General features: G+C 44.4%; 1 protein-coding gene across 2 annotated transcripts in view; it reads right to left on the minus strand.

Moving 5' to 3' along the window:
- LOC115151727 (ceramide synthase 1-like) overlaps nucleotides 1-26,389 on the minus strand; it is a 52,678-nt gene that overhangs the window by 17,829 nt on the left and 8,460 nt on the right. For both annotated transcript variants that reach the window (XM_029695908.1, XM_029695909.1), the window contains exons 2-4: nucleotides 6,341-6,500; nucleotides 3,712-3,892; nucleotides 2,892-3,053 (exon numbers count right to left, since the gene is read on the minus strand). In XM_029695908.1, the coding sequence (XP_029551768.1) occupies nucleotides 2,892-3,053; nucleotides 3,712-3,892; nucleotides 6,341-6,500 (503 nt within the window). The remainder of the gene's footprint in view (nucleotides 1-2,891; nucleotides 3,054-3,711; nucleotides 3,893-6,340; nucleotides 6,501-26,389) is intronic.

Here is a 26,389-nt window from a genome sequence, read left to right on the forward strand (position 1 = left end):
CGCACTGTGTCGCCAGTGCGCGTTCATAGCCCAGTGCGATCTGTGCCCGCGCCCTGCATTTGTCGAGCTAGGTTGAGCATCCAGCCAGGACGGGTTGTGCCAGCTCTACGCTCGAGATCTCCAGTGCACCTCCACGGCCCAGTATATCCTGTGCCTTCCCCACATACCCGGCCTCCAGTGAGTCTATTCAGCCTGGTACGCCCTGTGCCTGCTCCTCGCACTTGCCCTGAGGTGCGTGTTACCAGTCTGGCGCCACCTGTGCCAGCCCCACGAATCAGGCCTCTAGTGCGCCTGCCCAGTCCGGTGTGTCCTGTTCCTGCTCCCCGCACTTGCCCTGAGGTGCGTGTCACCAGTCTGGCGCCACCTGTGCCAGCCCCATGCATCAGGCCTTCAGCGCGCCTGCCCAGTCCGGGGTGTCCTGTTCCTGCTCCCCGCACTCGCCCTGAGGTGCGTGTCACCAGTCTGGCACCACCTGTGCCAGCCCCACGCATCAGGCCTCCACTGCGCATTCCCAGTCCAGAGCTTCCGGCGACAGTTCCCAGTCCGGAGCTTCCGGCGACAGTTCCCAGTCTGGAGCTTCTGGCGACAGTTCCCAGTCCGGAGCTTCCGGCGACGTTTTACAGTCCGGAACCTCCTGAGACGGCCTACAGTCCGGAACCTCCTGAGACGGCCTACAGTCCGGAACCTCCTGAGACAGCCTACAGTCCGGAACCTCCTGAGACGGCCTACAGTCCGGAACCTCCTGAGACGGCCTACAGTCCGGAACCTCCTGAGACGGCCTACAGTCCGGAACCTCCTGAGACAGCCTACAGTCCGGAACCTCCTGAGACGGCCTACAGTCTGGAACCTCCTGAGACGGGCGGCAGTCCGGAACCTCCAGCGGCGGTCGGCAGCCCGGAACCTCCAGCGGCGGTCGGCAGCCCGGAACCTCCAGCGGCGGTCGGCAGCCCGGAACCTCCAGCGGCGGACTGCAGCCCGGAACCTCCGGCGGCGGACTGCAGTACAGAGCCTCCTGGCGATGATCTACGATCCACGGTTCGGTGGCACAAAAGCAGAGGGATAAGCGGGCGGAGCGGTGGTTACGCCCCGAACCGGAGCCGCCTCCTCTGTTGGAGGATCCGCGGGATGAGAAGGTTCTGTTTACTGCACCAGAGCCGCCATAGACATTTGTCACCCTCCCTAGCCCTCCTTTTGTTGGTGGGGGTTCTTTTGTTGTTTTGGTGCGTTCGGAGTTCGCACCTTTGGGGGGGTACTGTCACGTCCTGACCTTAGAAAGCTGTTATTTCTATGGTAGAGTAGGTCAGGGTGTGACAGGGGGGGTTTCTAATTTAGTTTTTCTATGTTGTCAGGTTCTAGTTTTGTATTTCTATGTTGGGTTTTGTTTGGGATGATCTCCAATTAGAGGCAGCTGGTCCTCGTTGTCTCTAATTGGAGATCATACTTAAGTAGGGTTTTTTTCCACCTGGGTTTGTGGGAGATTGTTTTTGAGTACGTGTATGTTAACTCTGCATCACGGTTTGTTGTTTTTGTTATTCAGTTTATTTATATGTATTGCATAGTTTCACAGTGTAAATAAAATGTTGAACAACACACACGCTGCACTTTGGTCCGCTCCTCCTTTCGACAACCGTGAGAGTCATGACCTCCTCCTTTTAGACTATTTGGCAGAACACCCAGAATATGTTCTTTAAAGTAGGAGACGGTGCCAGACACATCCCGGAACAAACGCCTATGTAACGTGTCTGTAACCAGTATATTAGGGAACTAAACGGGACTGCCCCGTTAGAGCTCCTGACAGACGTTCACTATGGTGCATCGAGTTTGTTGGAATCTCTCCAGTTAACTGAAAATAAACAATGATTCATTTAAGATTGGCTTCGACTGTCGCCGTGTAAGAATTTTCACTACAATTCACTACATCCAACCTACTCTGTGATAATTTATCATATCTAAATTTGAAATGTCCTAGACTACAAATTGCAAGGTCAGATCACTCTGGAGTAAGTGTCACGACTTCCGCCGAAGTCGGCTCCTCTCCTTGTTCGGGCGGCGTTCGGCGATCGACGTCACCGGCTTTCTAGCCAACGCCACTCCATTTCTCATATGTCCATTTGTTTTGTCTTGTTCCATACACACCTGGTTTTCATTCCCCAATCAATCTACATGTATTTAGTCCTCTCTTCCCCATCATGTCTTTGTGTGTAATTGTTTATTGTTACGGGATTATTTTGTCAGGCGCTGCACTTTTGTATTAGACCGTGTTTGTGGCACTAGTATGTTTTATGTGCTGTCGTTGTTGACCGGTATTAAAGTGCGCCTGTTTAATATACTCCGCTCTCCTGCACTTGACTTCGCCTCCCATATACCCGTCTAACAGTAAGATGTTAACAGAATGTGTAGTTTAGCATATTAAACACAAAAACTGTTTCAAGTTTAAATTAGAAAGGGGTTATGCTGAAAAAGAAAGGAAATTCTTTCCTACTTACATTTTAGTCATTTAGCAGACGCTCTTATCCAGAGCGACTTACAGTAGTGAATGCATACATTTCATACTTTTTTTTCTTCCGTACTGGTCCCCCGTGGGAATAGAACCCACAACCCTGGCGTTGCAAACACATTGCAAACACCATGCTCTACCAAATGAGCCACACCCTCCCCCCACTTCACCTGTATTTTATTTTCCATTTGTAAAGAAAGTTGTGTAGTTCCAGTAGTTAGCTACACCACTAAATGGCAAAACAAGTAATTAACTACTGAAACACTACTTAGATTTGAATTTAGTTCAACTACCACCAAGCTACTGAAACGTAGTTAAATCACTAGTTGAACTACATGTAGTTCACTACTCCCCAACACTAGTGCTTGTCTGTGTGTGTCTTCTCTCTCCTCACCAGGTGATGCTGAAGCTTACAGAGCCCATGTTGGACAGGATGTCGTTGATGAGGTAGTAGCCCCCTCCACGGGTCTTGAAGTATACATTGAGCTTGGTGAACTCCAGCTGGATGTCATTGATGTCATGGAGGAACAACACCAGCAACCCAATGTTGTGGAATCTGAGAGGAGAGAGCAGTGGGGAGCACAGTGACAGTACACAAACAATATTAGCCGAGGACATAGCTGTGCTGTTATCTGGATGGTGCAATATGAAAGCCAAATGGTTAGTCTTAGTCAATGACACGGATTGACTTTGAAACAAATATTGTTTAAAGCAAGGGAATAGTCTTACAGTCATCAAATAACACCAGGTTTTTTTTCAACATCAAATAACCTAGAGCCTTTTTACACTACGATAAATCAGCATTCTGCATTCTTAGAAAAAAGGGTTAAAAAAAAGTTTTTCACCTGTCCCCATAGGAGAACCCTTTTTGGTTCCATTTAAAAACCCTTTTTGGTTCTAGGTAGAACCATTTCCTCTGTGGAAAGGGTTCTACATGGAACCCAAAACTGTTCCTCTTGTAACCAAAAGGGTTCTACTTAGAACCAACAAGGGTTCTTCAAAGGGTTCTTCTATGGGGCCCAATATTGTTTTCTAAGAGTGTGATTCGACAACTCGACAAAAGCATCTACAACTATCGTTTACAACTATTGCTAAGAGGATATGTTGCCAATATTTCATCAATGTTCCTGAAAGGCAGTAGATTACAAAGCATCACATTTCGGCAGTGTTTCCCAAACCTGGGGCCACCAGGCAGGCAGGGAGTGGTCAGTTACCTGAAAGCGTAGGAGAAGGTGATGAGGGCCAGGGTGATGACGTGGTGCACCACCATGACGGTAGAATCCTTCCTCCAGGCATCCATGTAGACCGTGGCATAGATGGAGTGTCCGTAGAAGCTGCCCTGGATCAGGTAGGCGATGGCGATGTCCGTGGGGACCGTCATGCCACGCTTCCATTCTGGGAGAGGGAGAAGACAGAGAGAGAGGCTAAGGGTTAGAGGAGCAGCCTGGGGGAACTTCACAGGAGAAAGGCAAGCACGTGCTGGCACACACACACACACGCACGCACGTACACACAAACATGCCTACTGGAACATACACACATGCAAACACATATGCACACTGGCATAGACACAACATGCTCGCTGACACACACGTACGCACGCACATACAGTACCAGTCAAAGGTTTGGACACAGGCTGTAGCGTTAAGATTTCCCTTCACTGGAACCAAGGGGCCTAGCCCAAACCAATGCAAAACAGCCCCAGACCTTTATTCCTCCTCCTCCAAACTTTACAGTTGGCACTATGGATTGGGGCAGGTAGCTTTCACCTGGCCAAACCCAAATTCGTCCGTCGGACTGCCAGATGAAGTGTGATTCATCACTCCAGAGAACGTGTTTCCACTGCTCCAGAGTCCAATGGCGGTGAGCTTTACACCACTCCAGCCGACGCTTGGCATTGCGCATGGTAATCTTAGGCTTGTGTACCCATTTCATGAAGCTCCCGACAAACAGTTATTGTGCTGACGTTGCTTCCAGAGACTTTATTGTCCGCATGGGGAAATTTTGTTGCAGTGTAATGTACACGTTTAAAGTGGCGTTTAAATACAAAACAAAATTGACAATACAACTGTCATAACAGTTACATACCAATAATAAAAAAATATATAAAAAAGACTAACCTGCTGGCCTTACTGAGTCGATAGGAACATTAGCCCGAACAATTTAGGAGGGATATCCCACCTGGCACAAATGATTGTCTAGTTCTGTTTTTCCTGCTGCGCCCAGAGGGGAGTAGTTCAAAGTCCGGGTACAGGACTAAAATGATTTTGTGAGCCTTGCGGAGGTCCCTGACCTTAAAGATCTCATTCAGGCCTGTCTGTTTGACTCCAAGTACCTTGCTTGCTGTGGTGATAATCCTTCTCAGCATATTTCTCTAGCTGACAGTGGCACTGCCAACCCAACAAACAATACAACAAGTTAAAATACTCTCAGTGAAAGATTTGTAAAACAGAGTCAGTATAGTACAGTCTACATTAAAAGATCCCAGCTTTTTGAGAAAGTGCAGTCTCTGTTGGCTCTTTTTGTAGATCAGGTCTGTACATTTACTCCACTGAAGCTTATTGTCCAAGAGGACACCCAGGTATTTGTATTCCTCTTCGATCTCTATATTCTGACCTCTGATAGATATTGCAGAGGTAGGTGTTGTACACTTCCTGAAGTCTATGCAAGGCAGTTCCTAGGCACTGTTCCTAGGCCGTCATTGTAAGTAAGAATTTGCTGGTCCTAATATTTATACATTTCTTAATTTCATTCTTTAATATTAGATTTGTGTGGATTGTTGTGAATTGTTAGATACTACTGCACTGTTGGAGCTAGGAACACAAGCATTTCGCTATACCAGCAATAACATCTGCTAAATATGTATGGTTTCCATGGTGACATAGCCGCACACAAGCCTAAGATCACCATGCGCAATGCCAAGCTTTGGCTGGAGTGGTGTAAAGCTTGCCGCCATTGGACTCTGGAGCAGTGGAAGCATGGTCTCTGGAGTGATGAATCATGCTTCACCATCTGGTAATCCGAAGGAAAAATCTGGGTTTGGCGGATGCCAGGAGAACGCTACCTGTCCCAATGCATAGTGCCAACTGTAAAGTTTGGTGGAGGAGGAATAATGGTCTGGGGCTGTTTTTCATGGTTTGGTTTCATGGTTTTTCATGGTTTGAGTTCCAGTGAAGGGAAATCTTAACGCTACAGCATACAATGACATTCTAGACGATTCTGTGCTTCCAACTTTGTGGCAACAGTTTGGGGAAGGCCCTTTCCTGTTTCAGCATGACAATACCCCCGTGCACAAAGCGAGGTCCATACAGAAATGGTTTGTCGAGATCGGTGTGGAAGAACTTGACTGGCCTGCACAGAGCCATGACCTCAACCCCATCAAACACCTTTGGGATGAATTGGAACACCAACTGCGAGCCAGGCCTAATCACCCAACATCAGTGCCCGACCTCACTAACACTCTTGTGGCTGAATGGAAGAAAGTATCCGCAGCAATGTTCCAACATCTAGTGGAAAGTCTTCGCAGAAGAGTGGAGGCTGTTATAGCAGCAAAGGGGGATAAAATCTATTAATGCCCATGATTTTGGAATGAGATGTTCGATGAGGAGGTGTCCACATACTTTTGGTCATGTAGTGTAGCACTCTAAGGTCTGTCGTTGAATGACATACCAAGAGAAAAACTGCCCATTTACTACCACATTTTGAAAATTGCAACTTGTGCATTATTCAATTACAACTCTCAACAGCAGTTGAATGCCCGACTGAGTTCCACTGCTGACTATTTTAGGTCTACGTATCGCTTGACAATAATTGTGCAGCGTTTAAAAAATGTCTATGGCTTACCATAGAATACGGAGGGCGGGTCGTGGAAGAAGGTGTAGTTGGTGAAGAAAAGCAGGTAGGTGCTGTATGACCAGGACATGGTGTAGAAGACCAGCTTCCACGAGCTCTCTGGCATCTTGGCAGAATCTTTGGGCTGGAGACTACACCATTGTGCAAACGGCTGCAACACAAATCACAGGATACTTGGTTATTGTTCAAAACTCAGCTGGGGAAACTCTGCTTTCAGATTGTTTTGAAACTCAATGGAATGTTAAGTATGCAATGATCCAAGATGGCGTAGCAGTCAGACGTCTTTGTATTTGTCTTGTCTCGTTCCTAAACCTCAACTTCAAAATACTCTCCTGCAACCCGCCTCACACAGTGTGGTGTGGATCTGTTTTTTTTCTAAAGTATTTCTATTTACCTCCGAACTGGAAAACCTCAACTGAAGCTAGCTAGCTATCTAGCTTCCAGCTATCAGCTATCAGTCAGCTAACCACTGCTAGCGGTCATCAGCTAACCTTTAGCTCGGAAAGCTCTCGCCAGTTCGTACAACGCGTTTCAAACCAGAGCATACCGGACCTATTTTTCTCTCCATATCCCCGGATTCCTACCGCAAACTCTGAACCTTTTCATCTGTGTCATCACAGCTAGCTAACCGCAACCCGGGTTGACTACTCCTGGCTAATGTTTCCGTTCCGGAGCTAGCACCAACTAGCCTGGAGCTAGCCCATGCTAGACCCATCTCCCGGCTAGGGCTCCTGGGCTACTCCTGAATCCCACTCCTCGGCTACAATATCCGAAACCCCTTCTACAGCCGGTACGGGGCACGGAACCCCGCCGATCCTTCACGACTGGAATACCGACATAATCTGCCCGAGGATCCCAACAGGCCCCTCAGGCGCGACGTCCACTGAAGGCCCATTCTGCTAACCGTGGCCTGCAAGCTATCTAGAGCATATTGGACTGTTAGCTGATCCATCGGCCAGTTTCTTGAACCACTATACCCATTTTGCCAATTGGACTTGGACCCGTCTGCTACTTGGAACCCTACTAATTCCACGACTGGTCTATCGACGTCACCGCACGAGGAGGCAAAAACAGACTTTCCCCCATCGCGACGTCCATCTAAGGCCCTTATGCTAGCTTGCTAGCCCCGGCCTGCTAACTGCTAGCTTGCTATCCCCGGCCTGCTAACAGTCTGAATCGCCGTGTCCCCAGCCAGCCCAACCACTCACCGGACCCATACGATCACTTGGCTACGCATGCCTCTCCCTAATATCAATATGCCTTGTCCATTACTGTCTTGGTTAGTGATTACTGTCTTATTTCACTGTAGTCTCTAGCCCTGCTCAATATGCCTTAACCAACCATGTTGTTCCACCTCCCACATATGCGATGACATCACCTGGTTTAAACGTCTCTAGAGACTATATCTCTCTCATCATTACTCAATGCCTAGGTTTACCTCCAATGTACTCTCTTCCTACCATACATTTGGCTGTACATTATGCCTTGAATCTATGCAATCGTGCCCAGAAACCTGCTCCCTTTACTCTCTGTTCCGAACGTGCAAGACGGCCAGTTCTTATAGCCTTTAGCCGTACCCTTATCCTACTTCTCCTCTGTTCCTCTGGTGATGTAGAGGTTAATCCAGGACCTGCAGTGCCTAGCTCCACTCCTACTCCCCAGGTGCTCTCATTTGTTGACTTCTGTAACCGTAAAAGCCTTGGTTTCATTCATGTTAACATTAAAAGCCTACTCCCTAAGTTTGCTTTATTCACTGCTTTAGCACATTCTGCCGACCCGGATGTCTTAGCCGTGTCTGAATCCTGGCTTAGGAAAACCACCAAAAACTCTGAAATTTCCATCCCTAACTATAACATTTTCCGCCAAGATAGAACTGCCAAAGTGTTGCAATCAACTGCAGAGATATCCTGCAGAGTTCTATCTTACTATCCAGGTCTGTACCAAAATAATTCGAGCTTCTACTTCTAAAAATTCACCTTTCCAGAAACAAGTCTCTCACCGTTGCCGCTTGCTATAGACCACCCTCTGCCCCCAGCTGTGGCCTGGACACCATATGTGAATTGATTGCCCCCCATCTATCTTCTGAGCTCGTGCTGCTAGGTGACCTAAACTGGGACATGCTTAACACCCCGGCCATCCTACAATCTAAGCTTGATGCCCTCAATCTCACACAAATTATCTATGAACCTACCAGGTACCACCCCAAATCCCCAAATGACATTGACCTCATCCCGTCAGTAGAGGATGCCTGTTATTCTTGAAAAGTACCTTCCTCACCATCTTAAATAAGCATGCTCCATTCAAAAAATGTAGAACCAGGAATAGATATAGCCCTTGGTTCACTCCAGACCTGTCTGCCCGTGACCGGCACAAAGATATCCTGTGGCGTTCTGCATTAGCATCGAATAGCCCCCGTGATATGCAACTTTTCAGGGAAGTTAGGAACCAATATACACAGGCAGTTAGGAAAGGTAAGGCTAGCTTGTAAGGCTAGCTTTTTCAAACAGAAATTTGCATCCTATAGTACAAACTCAAAAAAGTTATTGGACACTGTAAAGTCCATGGATAATAAGAGCACCTCCTCCCAGCTGCCCACTGCACTGAGGATAGGAAACACTGTCACTACCGATAAATCCACAATAATTGAGAATTTCAATAAGCATTTTTCTATGGCTGGCCATGCTTTCCACCTGGCTACCACTACCCCAGTCAACAGCCCTGCGCTCCTCACAGCAACTCGCCCAAACCTCCCCCACTTCTCCTTCACCCAAATCCAGATAGCTGATGTTCTGAAAGAGCTGCAAAATCTGGACATCTACAAATCACCTGGGCTAGACAATCTGGACCCTCTCTTTCTAAAATTATCTGCCGAAATTGTTGCAACCCCTATTACTAGCCTGTTCAACCTCTCTTTCGTATCGTCTCAGATTCCCATAGATTGGAAAGCTGCCGCGGTCATCCCCCTCTTCAAAGGGGGAGACACTCTATACCCAAACTGCTACAGACCTATATCTATTCTACCCTGCCATTCTAAGGTCTTTGAAAGCCAAGTTAACAAACAGATTACCGACCATTTCGAATCTCACCGTACCTTCTCCGCTATGTAATCTGGTTTCAGAGCTGGTCATGGGTGCACCTCAGCCACGCTCAAGGTCCTAAATGATATCATAACCGCCATCGATAAGAGACATTAATGTGCAGCCGTATTCATCAACCTGGCTAAGGCTTTCGACTCTGGTAATCACAAGATTCTTATTGGCAGACTCAACAGCCTTGGTTTCTCAAATGATTGCCTCGCTTGGTTCACCAACTACTTCTCCGATCGAGTTCAGTATGTAAAATCGGAGGGCCTGTTGTCCGGACCTCTGGCAGTCTCTATGGGGGTGCCACAGGGTTCAATTCTCGGGCCGACTCTCTTCTCTGTATACATCAATGATGTCGCTCTCGCTGCTGGTGATTATTTGATCCACCTCTACGCAGACTACACCATTCTGTATACCTCTGGCCCTTCGTTGGACACTGTGTTAACTAACCTCCAGATGAGCTTCAATGCCATACAACTCTCCTTCCGTGGCCTCCAACTGCTCTTAAATGCAAGTAAAACTAAATGCATGCTCTTCAATCGATCGCTGCCCGAACCTGCCCACCCGTCCAGCATCACTACTCTGGACGGTTCTGATTTAGAATATGTGGACAACTACAAATACCTAGGTGTCTGGTTAGACTGTAAACTCTCCTTCCAGACTCACATTAAACATCTCCAAACCAAAATTAAATCTAGAATCGGCTTCCTATTTCGCAACAAAGCATCCTTCACTCATGCTGCCAAACATACCCTCGTAAAACTGACCATCCTACCGATCCTCGATTTCGGCGATGTCATTTACAAAATAGCCTCCAACACTCTACTCAACAAATTACATGCTGTCTATCACAGTGCCATTCGTTTTGTCACCAAAGCCCCATATACTACCCACCACTGCGACCTGTATGCTCTCGTTGGCTGGCCCTCGCTTCATACTCGCCGCCAAACCCACTGGCTTCAGGTTATCTACAAGTCTCTGCTAGGTAAAGCCCCGCCTTATCTCAGCTCACTGGTCACCATAGCAGCACCCACCCGTAGCACACGCTCCAGCAGGTATATCTCACTGGTCACCCCCAAAGCCAATTCTTCCTTTGGCCGCCTCTTCTTCCAGTTCTCTGCTGCCAATTACTGGAACGAACTGCAAAAATCTCTGAAGCTGGAGACTCTTACCTCCCTCACTAGCTTTAAGCACCAGCTGTCAGAGCAGCTCACAGATCACTACACCTGTACATAGCTCATCTGTAAATAGCCCATCCAATCTACCTCATCCCCATACTGTATTTATTTATTTATCTTGCTCCTTTGCACCCCAGTACCTCAACTTGCACATTCATCCTCTGCGCATCCTACCATTCCAGTGTTTAATTGCTATATTGTAATTACTTTGTCACCATGGCCTATTTATTGCCTTCTCTTATCCTACCTCATTTGCACATGTTGTATATAGATTTTCCTACTGTATTATTGACTGTATGTTTGTTTATTCCATGTGTAAATGTGTTGTTGTATGTGTCGAACTACTTTGCTTTATCTTGGCCAGGTCGCAGCTGCAAATGAGAACTTGTTCTCAACTAGCCTACCTGGTTAAATAAAGGTGAAATAAAATAAATTAAAACATGCATTAGTGTTGTAGTGTTGCACATTGATAAGTAATGGGACTGCTTAGCTGACGCGAAACACATGGTAGGTGCACTACTACAAACACGTGATTTCAAACGTCTGGCAAGTATGGGAAAATATTTGTATAACTAACTCAAGATAGACCACAGCATGTTGTTTCCAATGGAAGCAAATTATTCATAGTGGGCAGCACAAGCAAGGAGGTGGGCATAGCCAAGCACGAGTTAGCATAATCTTATTGGAGCATTCTAGCCTGTAGGTTGCGTTAGGGAAAGCCTACTCTGTGAAGTGCGCGTGTACAATAAATACATTTGCCTTTGCGCTCCTTCTAAACAACAACAAAAAACGTAAACTTTGGCAAAGGGTAATGTCTACAAAACTTAGTCCACTTAGTCCAGATTTTAGTTTTGGGAACAGAAAACTGTATGGAGATCAAAATTAGCAGAATGTCGGCCAAAATCCATCTCGTCCCATCTTCTGCCACTGCCGGCCACTGGGCTTCCTCTCATCACCATATTTGGTGGTGAGTGGAAATGCCAATCGGATGCTTCAGATTTATACATCCGGTAAAACATCTGGCTCATTGTTCTATCTCTGGTATGGGTAGCTGCAGCCCAAAATGGCGACCGGAGTATGGGCAAGCAGGTGTGTCGAAAGGAGTGGGTGTATGGAAAGCGAATCAGCTGGTTGGGCTGCACGAGTCGATAAGCCGGCGACCAGTACACCGCTGCCAATATCAGGGTCACAGTCACAGTAAGCACACGCACATAAGGCATGAAGCAACAGTACACCCATCATGAGTTGGCCAATTTTTTATAAAAATTAAACAATCGTCAGTTTTATAACTGAAAATGTATAATTATTTGTGTTAAACTAACAGTGAAATACAACTCACACTCATCCTCTGGCTTCAACAGAAGTACAGACTCTCGGGGTACGGTAGCTCAATGTATGGTAGTTGTGTGTTAAGAAAGAGAAGAAAAAAACACAGCTCAATCAAAACTGTCTAACCTATAGCAGAGAGCTTTTGACACACCACTCCTTCACACACGCCCACAACTTTCCTTTTGACACACCACTCCTACACACACGCCCACTACTTTCCTTTTGACACACCACTCCTTCACACACGCCCACAACTTTCCTTTTGACACACCACTCCTTCACACACGCCCACTACTTTCCTTTTGACACACCACTCCTACACACACGCCCACAACTTTCCTTTTGACACACCACTCCTACACACACGCCCACTACTTTCCTTTTGACACACCACTCCTACACACACGCCCACTACTTTCCTTTTGACACACCACTCCTACACACACGTCGACTACATTGCTTTCAACACACCCACTCCTTTCCACACGCCCGCTACTTTCCTTTTGACACACCCACTCGCCCATACTCCTGTCGCCATATTGGGATGCAGATACCACCTTTTCATGTTTAGCAGAAACGTGTCTTCTCATGCAAATCTCCCCATGTCCATGGTAGTCACTAGTTACCACAGCCACAAAGTCAGAAGGCCTGCCTACTCGACCAATCAGATGAGGGAGTGTGATGATGTGTATACTGGCTCAGAAGGCCCGCGTACCCGAACCAATCAGATGAGGGACTGTTCTTTGTTCGCTGGAAGCTCTACATTCTCAAAATGGCATATCTCGAGTTCAACTTTGAGGACCAAATAGCTAAGTACATTTGGGAACAAGAATTGGCAACGTCACTCAAATTCATTACATTGAGAATGGACAAAAGTTTTGGGTAAAAGAGTAAGTTGGTTGTTTTCTTTTTTACATAACTAGTAGCTAACTTTTGCTACATTAATCTAAAATTAGCTAGCTAGCTAGCATGAGGGATTCCATTCCAAGCACAGAGGAGTCACAGGCGGTCGGTGGCACCTTAATTGGGGAGAATGGGCTCATACTAATGGCTGGAACGGAATTAATGGAATGGTATCGAACACATCAAACACACGGTTTCCATGTGTTTGATACCATTTCATTCACTCCATTCCAACCATTAGTATAGCCGTCCTCCCCTCAGCTCCTGTTAGAGGAGTAATTATATTTGCTAGATTAACGTGTAGTTTCCTTATAAGCCTTTCATTCTAATACTAATATATCATATTCTTGACATTCAACAGATGCACATCTTTTGACAAGAAAAAAACTCAGTTGGGAGAGTACAAGTCTCCCATTCAGTGGTGTTCCCTTTCAAGTTGTCGGCACGAAGAGATATGACAGACAAACAAAAGCAAGAGAAATACAGTGCATTCGGAAAGTGTTCAGACTCCTTGAATTATTTTCACATTTTGTTACGTTACATCCTTATTCTAAAATGGATTACATTAAAAAAAAATCCTCATCAATCTACACACAACACCCCATAATTTTTGCAAATTTGATAATTTTTTTTAAACAGAAATACCTTATTTACATAAGTATTCAGTCCCTTTGCTATGACTCTCAAAATTCAGCTCAGGTACATCTTGTTTCCATTGATCACCATTGAGACGTTTCTATAACTTGATTGGAATCCACATGTGGTGAATTCAATTGATTGGACATGATTTGGAAAGGCACACACCTGTCTATATAAAAGGTCCCACAGTTGACAGTGTATGTCAGAGCAAAAACCAAACCATGAGGTCGTAGGAATTGTCTGTAGAGCTCCAAGACAGGATTGTGTTGAGGCACAGATCTGGCGAAGGGTACCAAAACATTTCTGCATCATTAAAGGTCCCCAAGAACACAGTGGCCTCCATCGTTCATACATTTAAAAAAATAAATCATAAATGGAAGAAGTTTGGAACCACCAAGACTCTTCCTAGAGCTGGCCGCCCGGCAAACTGAGTAATCGGGGGAGAAGGGCCTTGGTCAGAAAGGTGACCAAGAACCTGATGATCACTATGAGAGCTCCAGAATTCCTCTATGGAGATGGGACAACCTTCCAGAAGGACAAACATCTCTGCAGCACTCCACCAATCAGGCCTTTATGGTCGAGTGGCCAGACGGAAGCCACTCCTCAGTAGAAGGCACATGACAGCCCGCTTGGAGTTTGCCAAAGGTGCCTAAAGAACTCTCAGACCATGAGAAACAAGATTCTCTGGTCTGATGAAACCAAGATTGAACTCTTTGGCCTGAAGGTTCACCTTCCAACAGGACAACGACCCTAAGCACACAGCCAAGACAATGCAGGAGTGGCTTCGGGACAAGTCTCTGAATGTCCTTGTGTGGCCCAGCCAGAGCCGGGACTTGAACCCGATCAAACATCTCTGAAGACCTGAAAATAGCTGTGCAGCAACGCTCCCCATCCAACCTGACAGAGCTTGAGAGGATCTGCATCTAAGAATGGGAGAAACTCCCCAAATACAGGTGTGCCAAGCTTGTAGCGTCATACCCAAGAAGACTCGACCCTGTAATCGATGTCAAAGGTGCTTCAATAATATACTGAGTAAAGGATCTGAATACTTATTTAAATGTGATATTTCAGTTTTTTTTTAATACATTTGCAAAAATAAAAAATAAAAGTTTTTTGTTTCGTGATTATGGGGTATTGTGTGCTGATTGATGATGGAAAAAAAAACATTGTAATTAATTTTAGAATAAGGCTGTAATGTAACAAAACGTGGAAAAAGTCAAGGGGTCTGAATACTTTCAGAATGATTTATTTTTTACATAAATGTTTTATTCAAGAGCACGTAAAGAACATGTACCATACACAACTTATCTTTGCTGTCTTTACTAAAGAGCGAAATTACATTCACATGTTAAGGGTACATTTTGGCTGTATAGAGCAAATATTTTAAGAGTCTGAATAAGTATACAATTTGGATTAAGCCACAGAAAAATAACAGAAATAAATGACAGAATAAGACCAGTACGATATGTCAGGAACTCTGACCAGACACCTTCATACCTCTGCTGTCTATGTTGCAAGATTGATGTAATTCTCTCCACATCAGCAAGTTCCCCACATAGACCTAACCACATATCTTTTGAGGGTGCGTGTTCATTTTTCCAGCATTTTGTTACACATTTATTTCCTTGCTGCTGCTAAAAGATAATCTATTTTTATTTTTTATTTTTTTATTTCACCTTTATTTAACCAGGTAAGCTAGTTGAGAGCAAGTTCTCATTTACAACTGCGACCTGGCCAAGATAAAGCAAAGCAGTGCAACACAAACAACAACACAGAGTTACACATGGAATAAACAAGCGTACAGTCAATAACACAATAGAAAAAAAGAAAGTCTATATACAGTGTGTGCAAATGGCGTGAGGAGGTAAGGCAATAAATAGGCCAAAGTAGGGAAGAAATTACAATTTAGCAGATTAACACTGGAGTGATAGATGACCAGATGATGATGTGCAAGTAGAAATACTGGTGTGCAAAAGAGCAGAAAAGTAAATAAAAGCAATATGGGGATGAGGTAGGTAGATTGGGTGGGCTATTTACAGATGGGCTATGTACAGTTGCAGCGATCGGTTAGCTGCTCAGATAGCTGATGTTTAAAGTTAGTGAGGGAAATGTAAGTCTCCAGCTGAAGACTATCAATTTAAGTGGAGAGGATTGGAGAGTATCCACAGGAATAATACCTAAAAGGAGATGACATGGGTCTGGTTGCATAATAATACCTGTTATGTCCTGAATAAAATGGAGAATTTCAGACCAAAAAAAATGGATTTGCAACATTGCCAAAATATCTGTGATAAAGTACTTATTTGTCCACACTGCCTCCAACACGTAGCTGCTATTCCTTTTTTCAATTTATTAAGTTCATCAGGGCTCATAAATAAACGATGTAGTACCTTGAACTGAAAGTCCCTTGTTTAGTTACATGTAGTGGCTTTATATAGTGTTTTCAATATGTTCCCCCAGCTCTCCTCTGATATCTGTGTGACAGGTTAAAGGAAATACTCATAGCCTGTTATACATTAAAAAGTATTAGTAAGTGCATAGTATGTGAGGATCTTAAAACATCTAAGGTTAAAAAGATCATGCATTCTGTATTAGTTGATAGAGATGGATAACATTCATATAATTGTGTTAAAAAGTTAAAAATCCATCAAGCGTACAAAAGGTAAGAATTGTAAAAGGAATGTGTAAACGTTATATTGATTACTTTATTTTGTGGTGCCTAATTGAAGGGGAAAAGTGATCTGTGATCTACTAAATGCTCTTTAATCTATGAGCCTGAGATCGATTGCTCTGGTCTCCACCCAAGTTCGCGGGGAAATCGCGGTCTTTTCCTTATTGCAGTAAAAGTTCTCAGTGAGGAAACAATACCGTATCACTCTCGTGATTATTTCTCCCCTTTTTCAGGGGCGTAACATCTGCACCTGTCATTCAACCTGCCATGACTTCCTTACATTATCTAAAGATCATATTTGCATGTTAAAGATATTGTGATAAACATTTGAACCAGTTCTGTTTTCCCCATGATAAAGTGATTCAATCATCTCGCCAATAGGCAAAATTCACTCCGTCATTTTTTGTAACAATCCCTTTTTTAACAATGAATTGCCTTACTTGAAGGTACCTATAAAAATGTGTTTGGGATATAATGAATTCCTTCTGGATTTCTTGAAATTATAAAAAAATTGAGCCTTTGAATAGTTGATAGACTACAAAGCCCTTCTCTTCCCATTCCCTAAATCCTTGTGACATAGCAGCAGGGAGAAAGGATGGGTTGTGAAATATAGGCGAGTGTCTAGAAATGTAATTTCTCAGCTTATATTGGTGTTGAACCTCCCTCTATGTCTTCAATGTAAGAGTAATAATTGTGGTTTGTTGAATCCTGTCAATAGAAATAGGGCCTGCTATAAAGAGAAGACAATGTAAAGGCATATCACAATATTGACTCTCAATTTCAAGCCATGACAAATCCTTCAGTTGTTGAATCCATGATGCTATGTGATTAAGTTGCATTGCCCAGTAATATGATTAAAGGTTAGGGAGGCCAAGCCCACCCAATTCTTTGAACAGCTGCAGTTTTTATAACTAATACGAGTCTTTTTATTTTGCCATATATATGTGCCTAAGGCTGCATTTAGGTGATTAAAGGTTTTAGCAGGGATTTTAATAGGAAACATTGAAAACAGAGCAGTCTTGGTAAGACATGAATTTTCACTGAAGCAACCCGACCTGCTAGAGATATAGGGAGGGGCATCCAACAGGCTGGATCTTCAGTGATTTTACTAATCACAGGGGGGAGTTCAAAGCATATAGTTTCCCATAGTCTGATGTAATATTAACACCCGAGGAACGCATGCTTGTATCAGTCCACTTAAATGCGTAGTTGTCTTTGATACTTGAGGGTGCATCACCAAATGTCACCATAGTAATAGTTTTACCAACGTTCATTTTATAGCCGGATGTAGCACCATATTCACCTATCAACTTGAATATTTTTGGAATCATTGTCTCAGAATCTGTTATGTACAGGATGACATAGTCTGCATAGATATATATAGAGAGATGTTAACATATGTTTCCCATGCTAATAAAGCCCCTTGAATTGAATCGATATCTTGTGTTCATTTTACCCCACCTGCAGACCATGAATGTTTATCGCACTTCGAATAGCTTCTGCCAGAGGTTCTATACTAAGGGCAAATAACAGTGGCGAGAGACAATCTCCTTGACGATTTCCTCGTTGTAGCGAAAAGGAATGCGGCATATTCCCATTAGTTCTAACAGATGATTTGGGACTAGAATATATCAGCTCTATCCATTTCAAAAAGCGCTCCCCAAAATCAAATGTGGTCAAATGCCTTTTCAGCATCAAGAGATAGTATAACTGTTTGTTTGAGTTGAGTCTTAGAGTAATTGATAATATTCAAAAGTCGTCTTATATTCAACGTTGTGTGACATCCTTTAATGAACCCGGTTTGATCTGGATTGATACATTTTGATACTACAGTACATCCTCAATTCTTCATGTTAAAATCTTAGTAAGGATTTTAGAGTCACAATTTAGTACATTTACTGGTCTATGGGAACCACAGTCTAGTGGGTCTTTACCTGGCTTCTTTAACAGGGTGATGATTGCTTCACACCAAGTATCTGGATATTTATTGCGCTCTATAACCTGATGAAGAACCCCTCTGATTAGCGGTATTAGTTCTTTACTGAAAGTTTTATAGAACTCACAGGGGGACCCGGACAATTAACATTTTGTATGCTTCTGACGGCTGTTATTTCCTTATCATCACGCGATAGCTCAGGCAGCTTCAAATGTGTGAGAAAGTCCTCCGGAGAGGAAACATCTTTAGGTTTCTTATATAGGGTCTCATGGTACTCAGCAAATGTATTATTTATTTCTTTGGGACAAGAAGTAACTTTGCCCTGCACAGTTCTGATATTGGGAGTACATCGTTCAGCTGCATCCTTTTTAAGTTGCAGTGCAAGAAGTTTCCCTGAGTATAGAACCCTCAGATCGTATAGAACCCTCAGATCGTATAGAACCCTCAGCTTTATAAGTAAGAAGCGTACTATGGGGCAGTGGGTTCAGCTCAAACAAACCTGGTAGCGTCTGCTCAGCTGCCCTTGTGTTTGGGCTAACAGAGTAATACCTAGGCTGTCACTGTAAAACAGACACTAATAGCTGCCAGATGTGTAGCTCATGTAGGGCTAACCGACAGGTTCTGGCTGAGGCTGGTCTGACAGCGGAGCGAGAGATGGAGGAGACAAACAACAACACTGGATGGCAATTACAGAAACATTTGCTATTTTCCTATGATTCTAAATGTGTTGATGTACACCAGCCCTTCAACTGCCTAACGAGAGACTTCCATGGAGGCCTACATCCTGTTATAAAAACACTGAAAAGTATTCAACTACAGTCCTACCTTTGAAAACCATGGAAAGTGGGGAACTCCTTGTCAACAGGCTTGATATATTCTTCATTTTATTTTATTTAACCTTTATTTAAAAGACAAGTCAGTTAAGAACAAATTCGTATTTACAATGACGGCCTACCAAGAGGCAAAAGGCCTCCTGCGGGGACGGGGGCTGGGATTAAAAATACTAATTAATTAAATAAAAATATAGAACAAAACACACATCACGACAAGAGAGACAACACAACACTACATAAAGAGAGACTAAGACAACAACATAGCAAGGCAGCAACACATGTCAACACAGCATGGTAGCAACACAACATAACAACAACATGGTAGCAACACAACATGACAACAACATGGTAGCAGCACAAAACATGGTACAAACATTAATGGGCACAGACAACAAAACAAAGTGAAAGAAGCTAGAGACAACAATACATCACGCAAAGCAGCCACAACTGTCAGTAAGAATGTCCATGATTGAGTCTTTGAATGAAGAGATTGAGATAAAACTGTCCAGTTTGAGTATTTGTTGCAGCTCGTTCCAGTCGCTAGCTGCAGCGAACTGAAAATACGAGCGACCCAGGGATGTGTGTGCTTTGGGGACCTTTAACAGAATGTGACTGGCAGAACGGGTGTTGTATGTGGAGGATGAGGGCTGCAGTAGATATCTCAGAAAGGGGGGAGTGAGACCTCAGAGGGTTTTCCAACAGGTATACAGAGATGACCAGTTTACAGAGGAGTATAGAGTGCAGTGATGTGTCATATAAGGAGCATTGGTGACAAATCTGTGGCCGAATGGTAAAGAACACCTAGCCGCTCGTGAGCACCCTTACCTGCCAATCTATAAATTACGTCTCCATAATCTAGCATGGGTATGATGGTAATCTGAATCAGGGTTAGTTTGGCAGCTGGGGTGAAAGAGAAGCGATTACGATAGAGGAAACCAAGTCTAGATTTAACTTTAGCCTGCAGCTTTGATATGTGCTGAGAGAAGGACAGTGTACTGTCTAGCCATACTCCCAAGTACTTGTATGATTGACTACCTCGAGCTCTCAACCCTCAGAGGTAGTAATCACACCTGTCGGAAGAGGGGCATTCTTCTTACCAAACCACATGACCTTTGTTTTGGAGGTGTTCAGGGCAGAGAAAGCTTGTTGGACACTAAGAAAGCTTTGTTGTAGAGCGTTTAACACAAAATCCGGGGAGGGACCAGCTGAGTATAAGACTGTATCATCTGCATATACATGGATGAGAGAGCTTCCTACTGCCTGAGCTATGTTGTTGGTGTAAATTGAGAAGAGTGTGGGGCCTAGGATTGAGCCTTGGAGTGCTCCCTTGGTGATAGGCAGTGGCTGAGACAGCAGATGTTCTGACTTTATACACTCCACTCTTTGAGAGAGGTAGTTAGCAAACCAGGCCAAAGACCCCTCAGAGACACCAATACCCCTTAGAATGGAATGGTCTATCGTATCAAAAGTTTTGGCCAAGTCAAAAAAAATAGCAGCACAACATTGCTTATAATCAAGGGCAATGGTGACATCACTGAGGACTTTTAAGGTTGCAGTGACACATCTGTAACCTAAGCGGAAACCAGATTGCATACCAGAGATAATACTATAGGCATCAAGAAAGCCAGTCAGTTGATTATTGACAAGTTTTTCCAACACTTTTGATAAACAGGGCAACATAGAAATAGGCCTATAACAGTTAGGATTAGCTTGATCTCCCCCTTTAAATAAAGGACGAACCGTTGCTGCCTTCCAAGCAATGGGAACATTGGGGCTAGTTGCATTAGAAGGGGTGGGAGATGAGGAAATGTTGGATGGGCAAGGAGGCATGGCTGAGTCAAATAGGAAACCTGACTTAATGAAGTGGTGATTAAAATGCTTAGCCATGTGTTTCTTGCATACTACTAATGAAGGTTCACTTCCACCACAACTCTTTCAGACTCTGGCCTTTGCAGAGCTACAGTGTCCTGAGGAGACAATGAGCTCACATTTCCTTTGCCCTCTCAATCATATTGTCATAGAGTAGCTTTGTTGTTGGGGTTACAGAGCTCTGCCAAGTTGAACAGCCACAATGTGTTTTTGTCTACGCACCAAGGGGTTGCCATGAGAAGGGAAGAGAGAGGGAAAAAACGCTGTTGTGGTCAAGGCTGTGTATTCCAGCTTGCCAGGGGAAAGACAGGAGGCAAACACAAGTGATTTCTAGGATTTGGTTAGTGAATCATTATAAAGGACTGCCTGTCTGCTTTGGTAATGATTTGAGTGTTGTCTAAAGAGGTTTCGGAGCTGCTTCTTCATGCACTATTTGGTTGAAGCCAGTTATATATCAACACTTAATCAAGCTTTATATGAGGACATGTAAGGATCATCTCTTCAATTCAGGGCTGTTGGGACTTTGAATTAAGACAAAATTAGTTGTACTATACTAATACAGCTCACTACTACAGTTACCTGTTAACAGGGATCTAAAGTGCAACCAATTTGGTTGCATATGTGACAAAACATTTTGCTGTGCGACCAGAGTTATATTTTGGGAGCACTGTGCGACTAGGAAAAACATCTCCCAGATAATAATTTATGTAACGATAAGGCTTCGCTGTACCATTGTTTCCGAGTGCCCTGGAGAAAACAAGAGTGCAGATTCAATAGCATCATGGGTGCATGACTATACAGCAAAAACGGCTTGCTTCTAGCACAAACAGGTCAAACGATCTTGGCTAGCTAGCTAACTATACCAATATATCCAAACATTTGGTGGCACAGAAAGAAAAAGGATAGATTCTTCTTCTTCAAACTTGCTTTGCAGGACCACAACCAACTGAAGGTGCATACACCACCACCTACTGTACTAGAGTGTGAGGCTGGTCACGGCCTCCCTATTCTTTGTAACATAAAAAGGAAGGGGAAAAAGGAAATAAAATTGCCTTACCAACTAACCCTACACCTCACCACCGTTACACTACTTGGTCCTATCTGATCCTAAACCAGGTCGGCAGCCTGGGAGGAGAGGGCGCTATCGTTCAATACCTTGTAACACTTCTGCAGTAAAATCTGTTACACCCAAGTACTTCTCTGCAGCTGCCACAACATCTGTTTTCAGCAATTTATGTTCCATGTCTGCGGTATAGTTGATAACCATGGCTATGAACGCTAAGAAACCAACCTTACTGAAGCACGTTATTCCTATCACTCTCTATTGCTCTCTGCCTACTCACAGTGACCCTCTTAGGATCCCTCGCCCTGGACCTTCCTCTACTACTCTCTTCACTGCCTCAGCATACCTGCACTACTCTGATCCTGGCAACCTCAACCTGCCTTCCTCTCACCAGATACTTCTGATCTCCAGCACCATAGGTAATCCTACAGTAAACACACACAACTTTTCCCACCACTACACATTCCTTTGTCTCATGCCCTCCTGCGTACTTCTCACATCTAGGAATCTCCCTCCTGCACACTGCTGCAACATGACCATAAGCTTGGCACCTAAAACACCATAATGGGTTCGGGACAAAAGCTCTCACGGGATAACTGACATATCCTAACTTGAACTTTGTCGGGTAAAGACTCAAAATTGTTGAATCAAAATTCAACAGGACAGACAGTGTCTTCTGTTTCACCAGGTCTCCACTGGCTCTGCATCGCACCAAACGGTGGGCGTCACAGACTTCGGGAATAATCAATTTCAGTTGACCCTCCTCAACAGTTAAAGCCACCCCAGTTATCAGTCCTTTCAGCGGCACCCTGCTCCAGAGAGCAAATTAAGTCACAGTTCTTGTCCATCTCACTGTGGATGGAAGAAATGCAAAAAAATCACTATAAGTCCCCTTTGAGTTACTTTCACAGACTCAACAGTCCCCAACCTCATCTCCACCAACCTGACACCATATATGGATCTGCAAGTCAAGGATACATTCTCCAAAAATCTCACTCCCACTGGGCCAGAATCATCTTTGTCATCATCGGGATGAGGAACGATGTAGAAACCTAATGTCTTTACAGTGTTACATATTGGTTTCTAGGGCACAACATGGGCTTCAAAAGTAGCTGCACCTTAAGATTAGGATCATGGGGTAGGGTAATCTGATTCCAGACCTGCGGTTGAGGGCACCTTCTTCCTCCAGTGGTTTTGACACAGCCTGACGCTGATAAGCCCTCAAACCAGGTTAATGCTTCACCTACATGTATCAGCTGTGAGTGGCAGTTGGAGGGAAGGGAGTGAGGAATTCATAATAGGGGTTATAAACTGCTGCTGAGTGCATTTCACTTTGGTCTGGCGCATTTGGCTGGGCCCTGAGATGCTGTGACTGTAGGGCCCTGCCATGTATCAGGGCCCTATTGACCCGGATAATAGGAGCTGGGTGTGCTGAGCCAGCATGGCTGAGCCTTGTCCCCAGTTGCAGCCCAAGTCTCCTCCCCCTGAGCGGCAACTGAGGCACCGCACAGCAGCAGGAAGTGAACGTGAAAGTCACGCACACACACAGTCACACTGTCACGTTGTATAAATGATTGGAGACAGGAATACGTAATAGGGGGTTTTAATACTACACCCAAAAATACAACATGCCATGAAAGGCACGTGGACGAAGCCCAAATCAAACACGTATACAAAACCACAGGGATGTAACCCAAACAATAGAGCGAGGTAAAACCTCTAATAAATACAAGGGACAAGACCCATAATAACAAGTGCACAACAATACCCGCGGCGAGGCCCGTAATCACAAGTGCACAATACACGCAGCACGAAAGCCGAAACAACAAAACACAGGTACTCACAAGACCAACGGACAAGGGAACAATAACTGACCAAGACAATGGTGAACAGAGGGCACATATATACAATTACTAATCAGGGGAAGTGGGAACCAGGTGTGTGTAATGAAACAGTTCAGTGACGCCTAGAGGCCGGTGACGTAGACCTCCGGAATTGGTTCACGGAATGAGCAACAGTATCGGAGGGATCCGTGACAGTAACCCCCCCACCCCACAGGGACGCGGTGCAGGTCGGTCAGGGACAGTTGCAGCTGCCGAAGTTGCGTCGTCGTCGGATGGGCCAGTTGCAGCTGCCGAAGTTGTGGTGGTGTCGGATGGGCCAGTTGCAGCTGCCGAAGTTGCAGCGGACAGGCCAGTTGCAGCGGTGTCGGACGGGCCAGTTACAGTGGCGTCGGACGAGCCAGTTGCAGCTGCCGAGGTTGCGGCGGACAGGCCAGTTGCAGCGGTGTCGGACGGGCCAGTTGCAGCTGCCGAAGTTGCGGTGGCTTCGGACAGGCCATTCCCACTGTCTCCATTTAGAACGGTTATTCTGTCACGTTGTATAAGGATAGGAGACAGGCGCAGGCAGGAATACGCAATAGGAGGTTTTAATACTTCACCCAACAATACAACATGCCATGAAAAGGCACGGGACGAAGCAAAAAACAAACACGTATACAAAAACACAGGGATGTAACCCAAACAAAAGAGCGAGGTTAAACCTCTAATAAATACACGGGACGAGACCCGTAATAACAAATACACGGGACGAGTCCCGTAATAACAATACATGCAGCACAAAAGCCGAAACAACAAAGCACAGGTAATCACAAGACCAACGGACAAGGGAACAATAACTGACCAAGACAATGGTGAACAGAGGGCACAATTATACAATTACTAATCAAGGGAAATGGGAACCAGGTGTGTGTAATTAAACAGTTCAGTGACGCCTAGAGGCCGTGTGACGTAGACCTCCAGAACTGGTGCACAGAATGAGCAACAGTACCGGGAGGATCCGTGACACATACACTATAAATATACATTGACACATCTGTAAACTAGTACATAATACACACTAACACCATTTGCAGTCACAGATGGATGACATAAAATGAACACCCATATGCGCTACTCCAGATACGCACTCGCATGGATGGGCACAAACTTAAACACATATTCACTCAAACTTCACACATACCATAACATTTGCCTGTAAAATGGCAAACATCCATGTAGTCACACTCACCAGATGCACAGACACACTACACATTCTCACACCAGTGGAGGCTGCTAAGGGTAGAGCGGCTCATAATAATGGCTGGAATGGAGTGTAATGGATGGAATGGAGTGAACGGAATGTTATCAAACCCATGTTTTTGATACCATTCCATTTACTCCATTATTATGAACCGTTCTCCCCTCAGCAGCCTCCACTGTCCCACACACAGGAGCACAGGCTGGTTCCTTTCTGTTGTGTAACCAAAAAACAGCAAGGCCAACCGTTAGCCTACAAGTGGTTTGGGAACTATCTGTCAGATGGGACACAAAGTGTTCTTTCTGATTGTGTCAGGTCAAGTTACCTCAATATTTATTACTAAAGGTGTCTCGCAGGGATCGATTTTGGGACCTGTCCACTATTTAACCCCCCTCCCCCCATGCTGGCCCATGTTGACTCCAATGCCTTCCATAGTTGGCTTGATGTCCTTTGGGTGGTAGACCATTCTTGATACATATGGAAAACTGTTGAGCATGAAAAACCCAACAATGTTGCAATTCTTGACACACCTCTTACCATACCCCGTTCAAAGGCACTTACATATTTTGTCTTGCCCATTCACCCTCTGAATTGCACACATACACAATCAATGTCTTAATTGTCTCAAGGGTTAAACATCATTCTTTAACCTGTCTTCACTGATTGAAGTGGATTTAACAAGTGACATCAATAAGGGATCATAGCTTTCACCCGGATTCACCTTGTCAGTCTGTCATGGAAAGAGCAGGTGTTCTTAATGTTTGTATACTCAGTGTAAATAATATTGGTCTATCTGTAAAAACCTGTAACATGTATTTGTATGCAGATGACACTGTTATGGACACTATTGCCCCTACAGCTGAACAGGCTATGTTGGAGCTGCAATCTGATTTTGTCGCCTTGCAGAAAGTCCTTGTTGATTAAAAATTGGAACGTCATGCGGGAAAAACTAAATATATGCAGTTTTTTAATTCTTGTATAAATATTTCAGATGGATTAAAAATGTATGCATTGGATGGTTATTTCATCTAGCAGGTTCCTGCCTATAAATATCTAGGCTTTTGGATTGACAATAATTTGACGTTTAAAAAACATATGTATGCGCTACTGTAGTTAAGAAGCTGAGATTTAAAGTAGGCGTCTTTTATGGAAATAGATGCCTCTCCCTAAACAGCAGGAAGCAGATAGTACAGTCAACTTTCCTGACAGTTCTTGACTTTGGTGACACTGTTTATGGGAATGCAGCAGCCACTACTCTTAAAACTGTGGATGCTGTCTACCATAGCGCCCAGTTTTAATACGCACCACTGCATCCTCTATCAAAATGTTGGCTGGTCCTCATTAAAGTCGCGTAGATCACTTCATTACTCCCCTTTTGGTTACAAAGCTCTACCACACAAGCTTCCGATCTAACTCAGTTCACTATAATAAAACATAATAATGAGACCCCCAACCTGT

The sequence above is a fragment of the Salmo trutta genome, chromosome 17 (assembly GCF_901001165.1).
Source record: "Salmo trutta chromosome 17, fSalTru1.1, whole genome shotgun sequence".
Lineage (NCBI taxonomy): Eukaryota > Metazoa > Chordata > Actinopteri > Salmoniformes > Salmonidae > Salmo > Salmo trutta.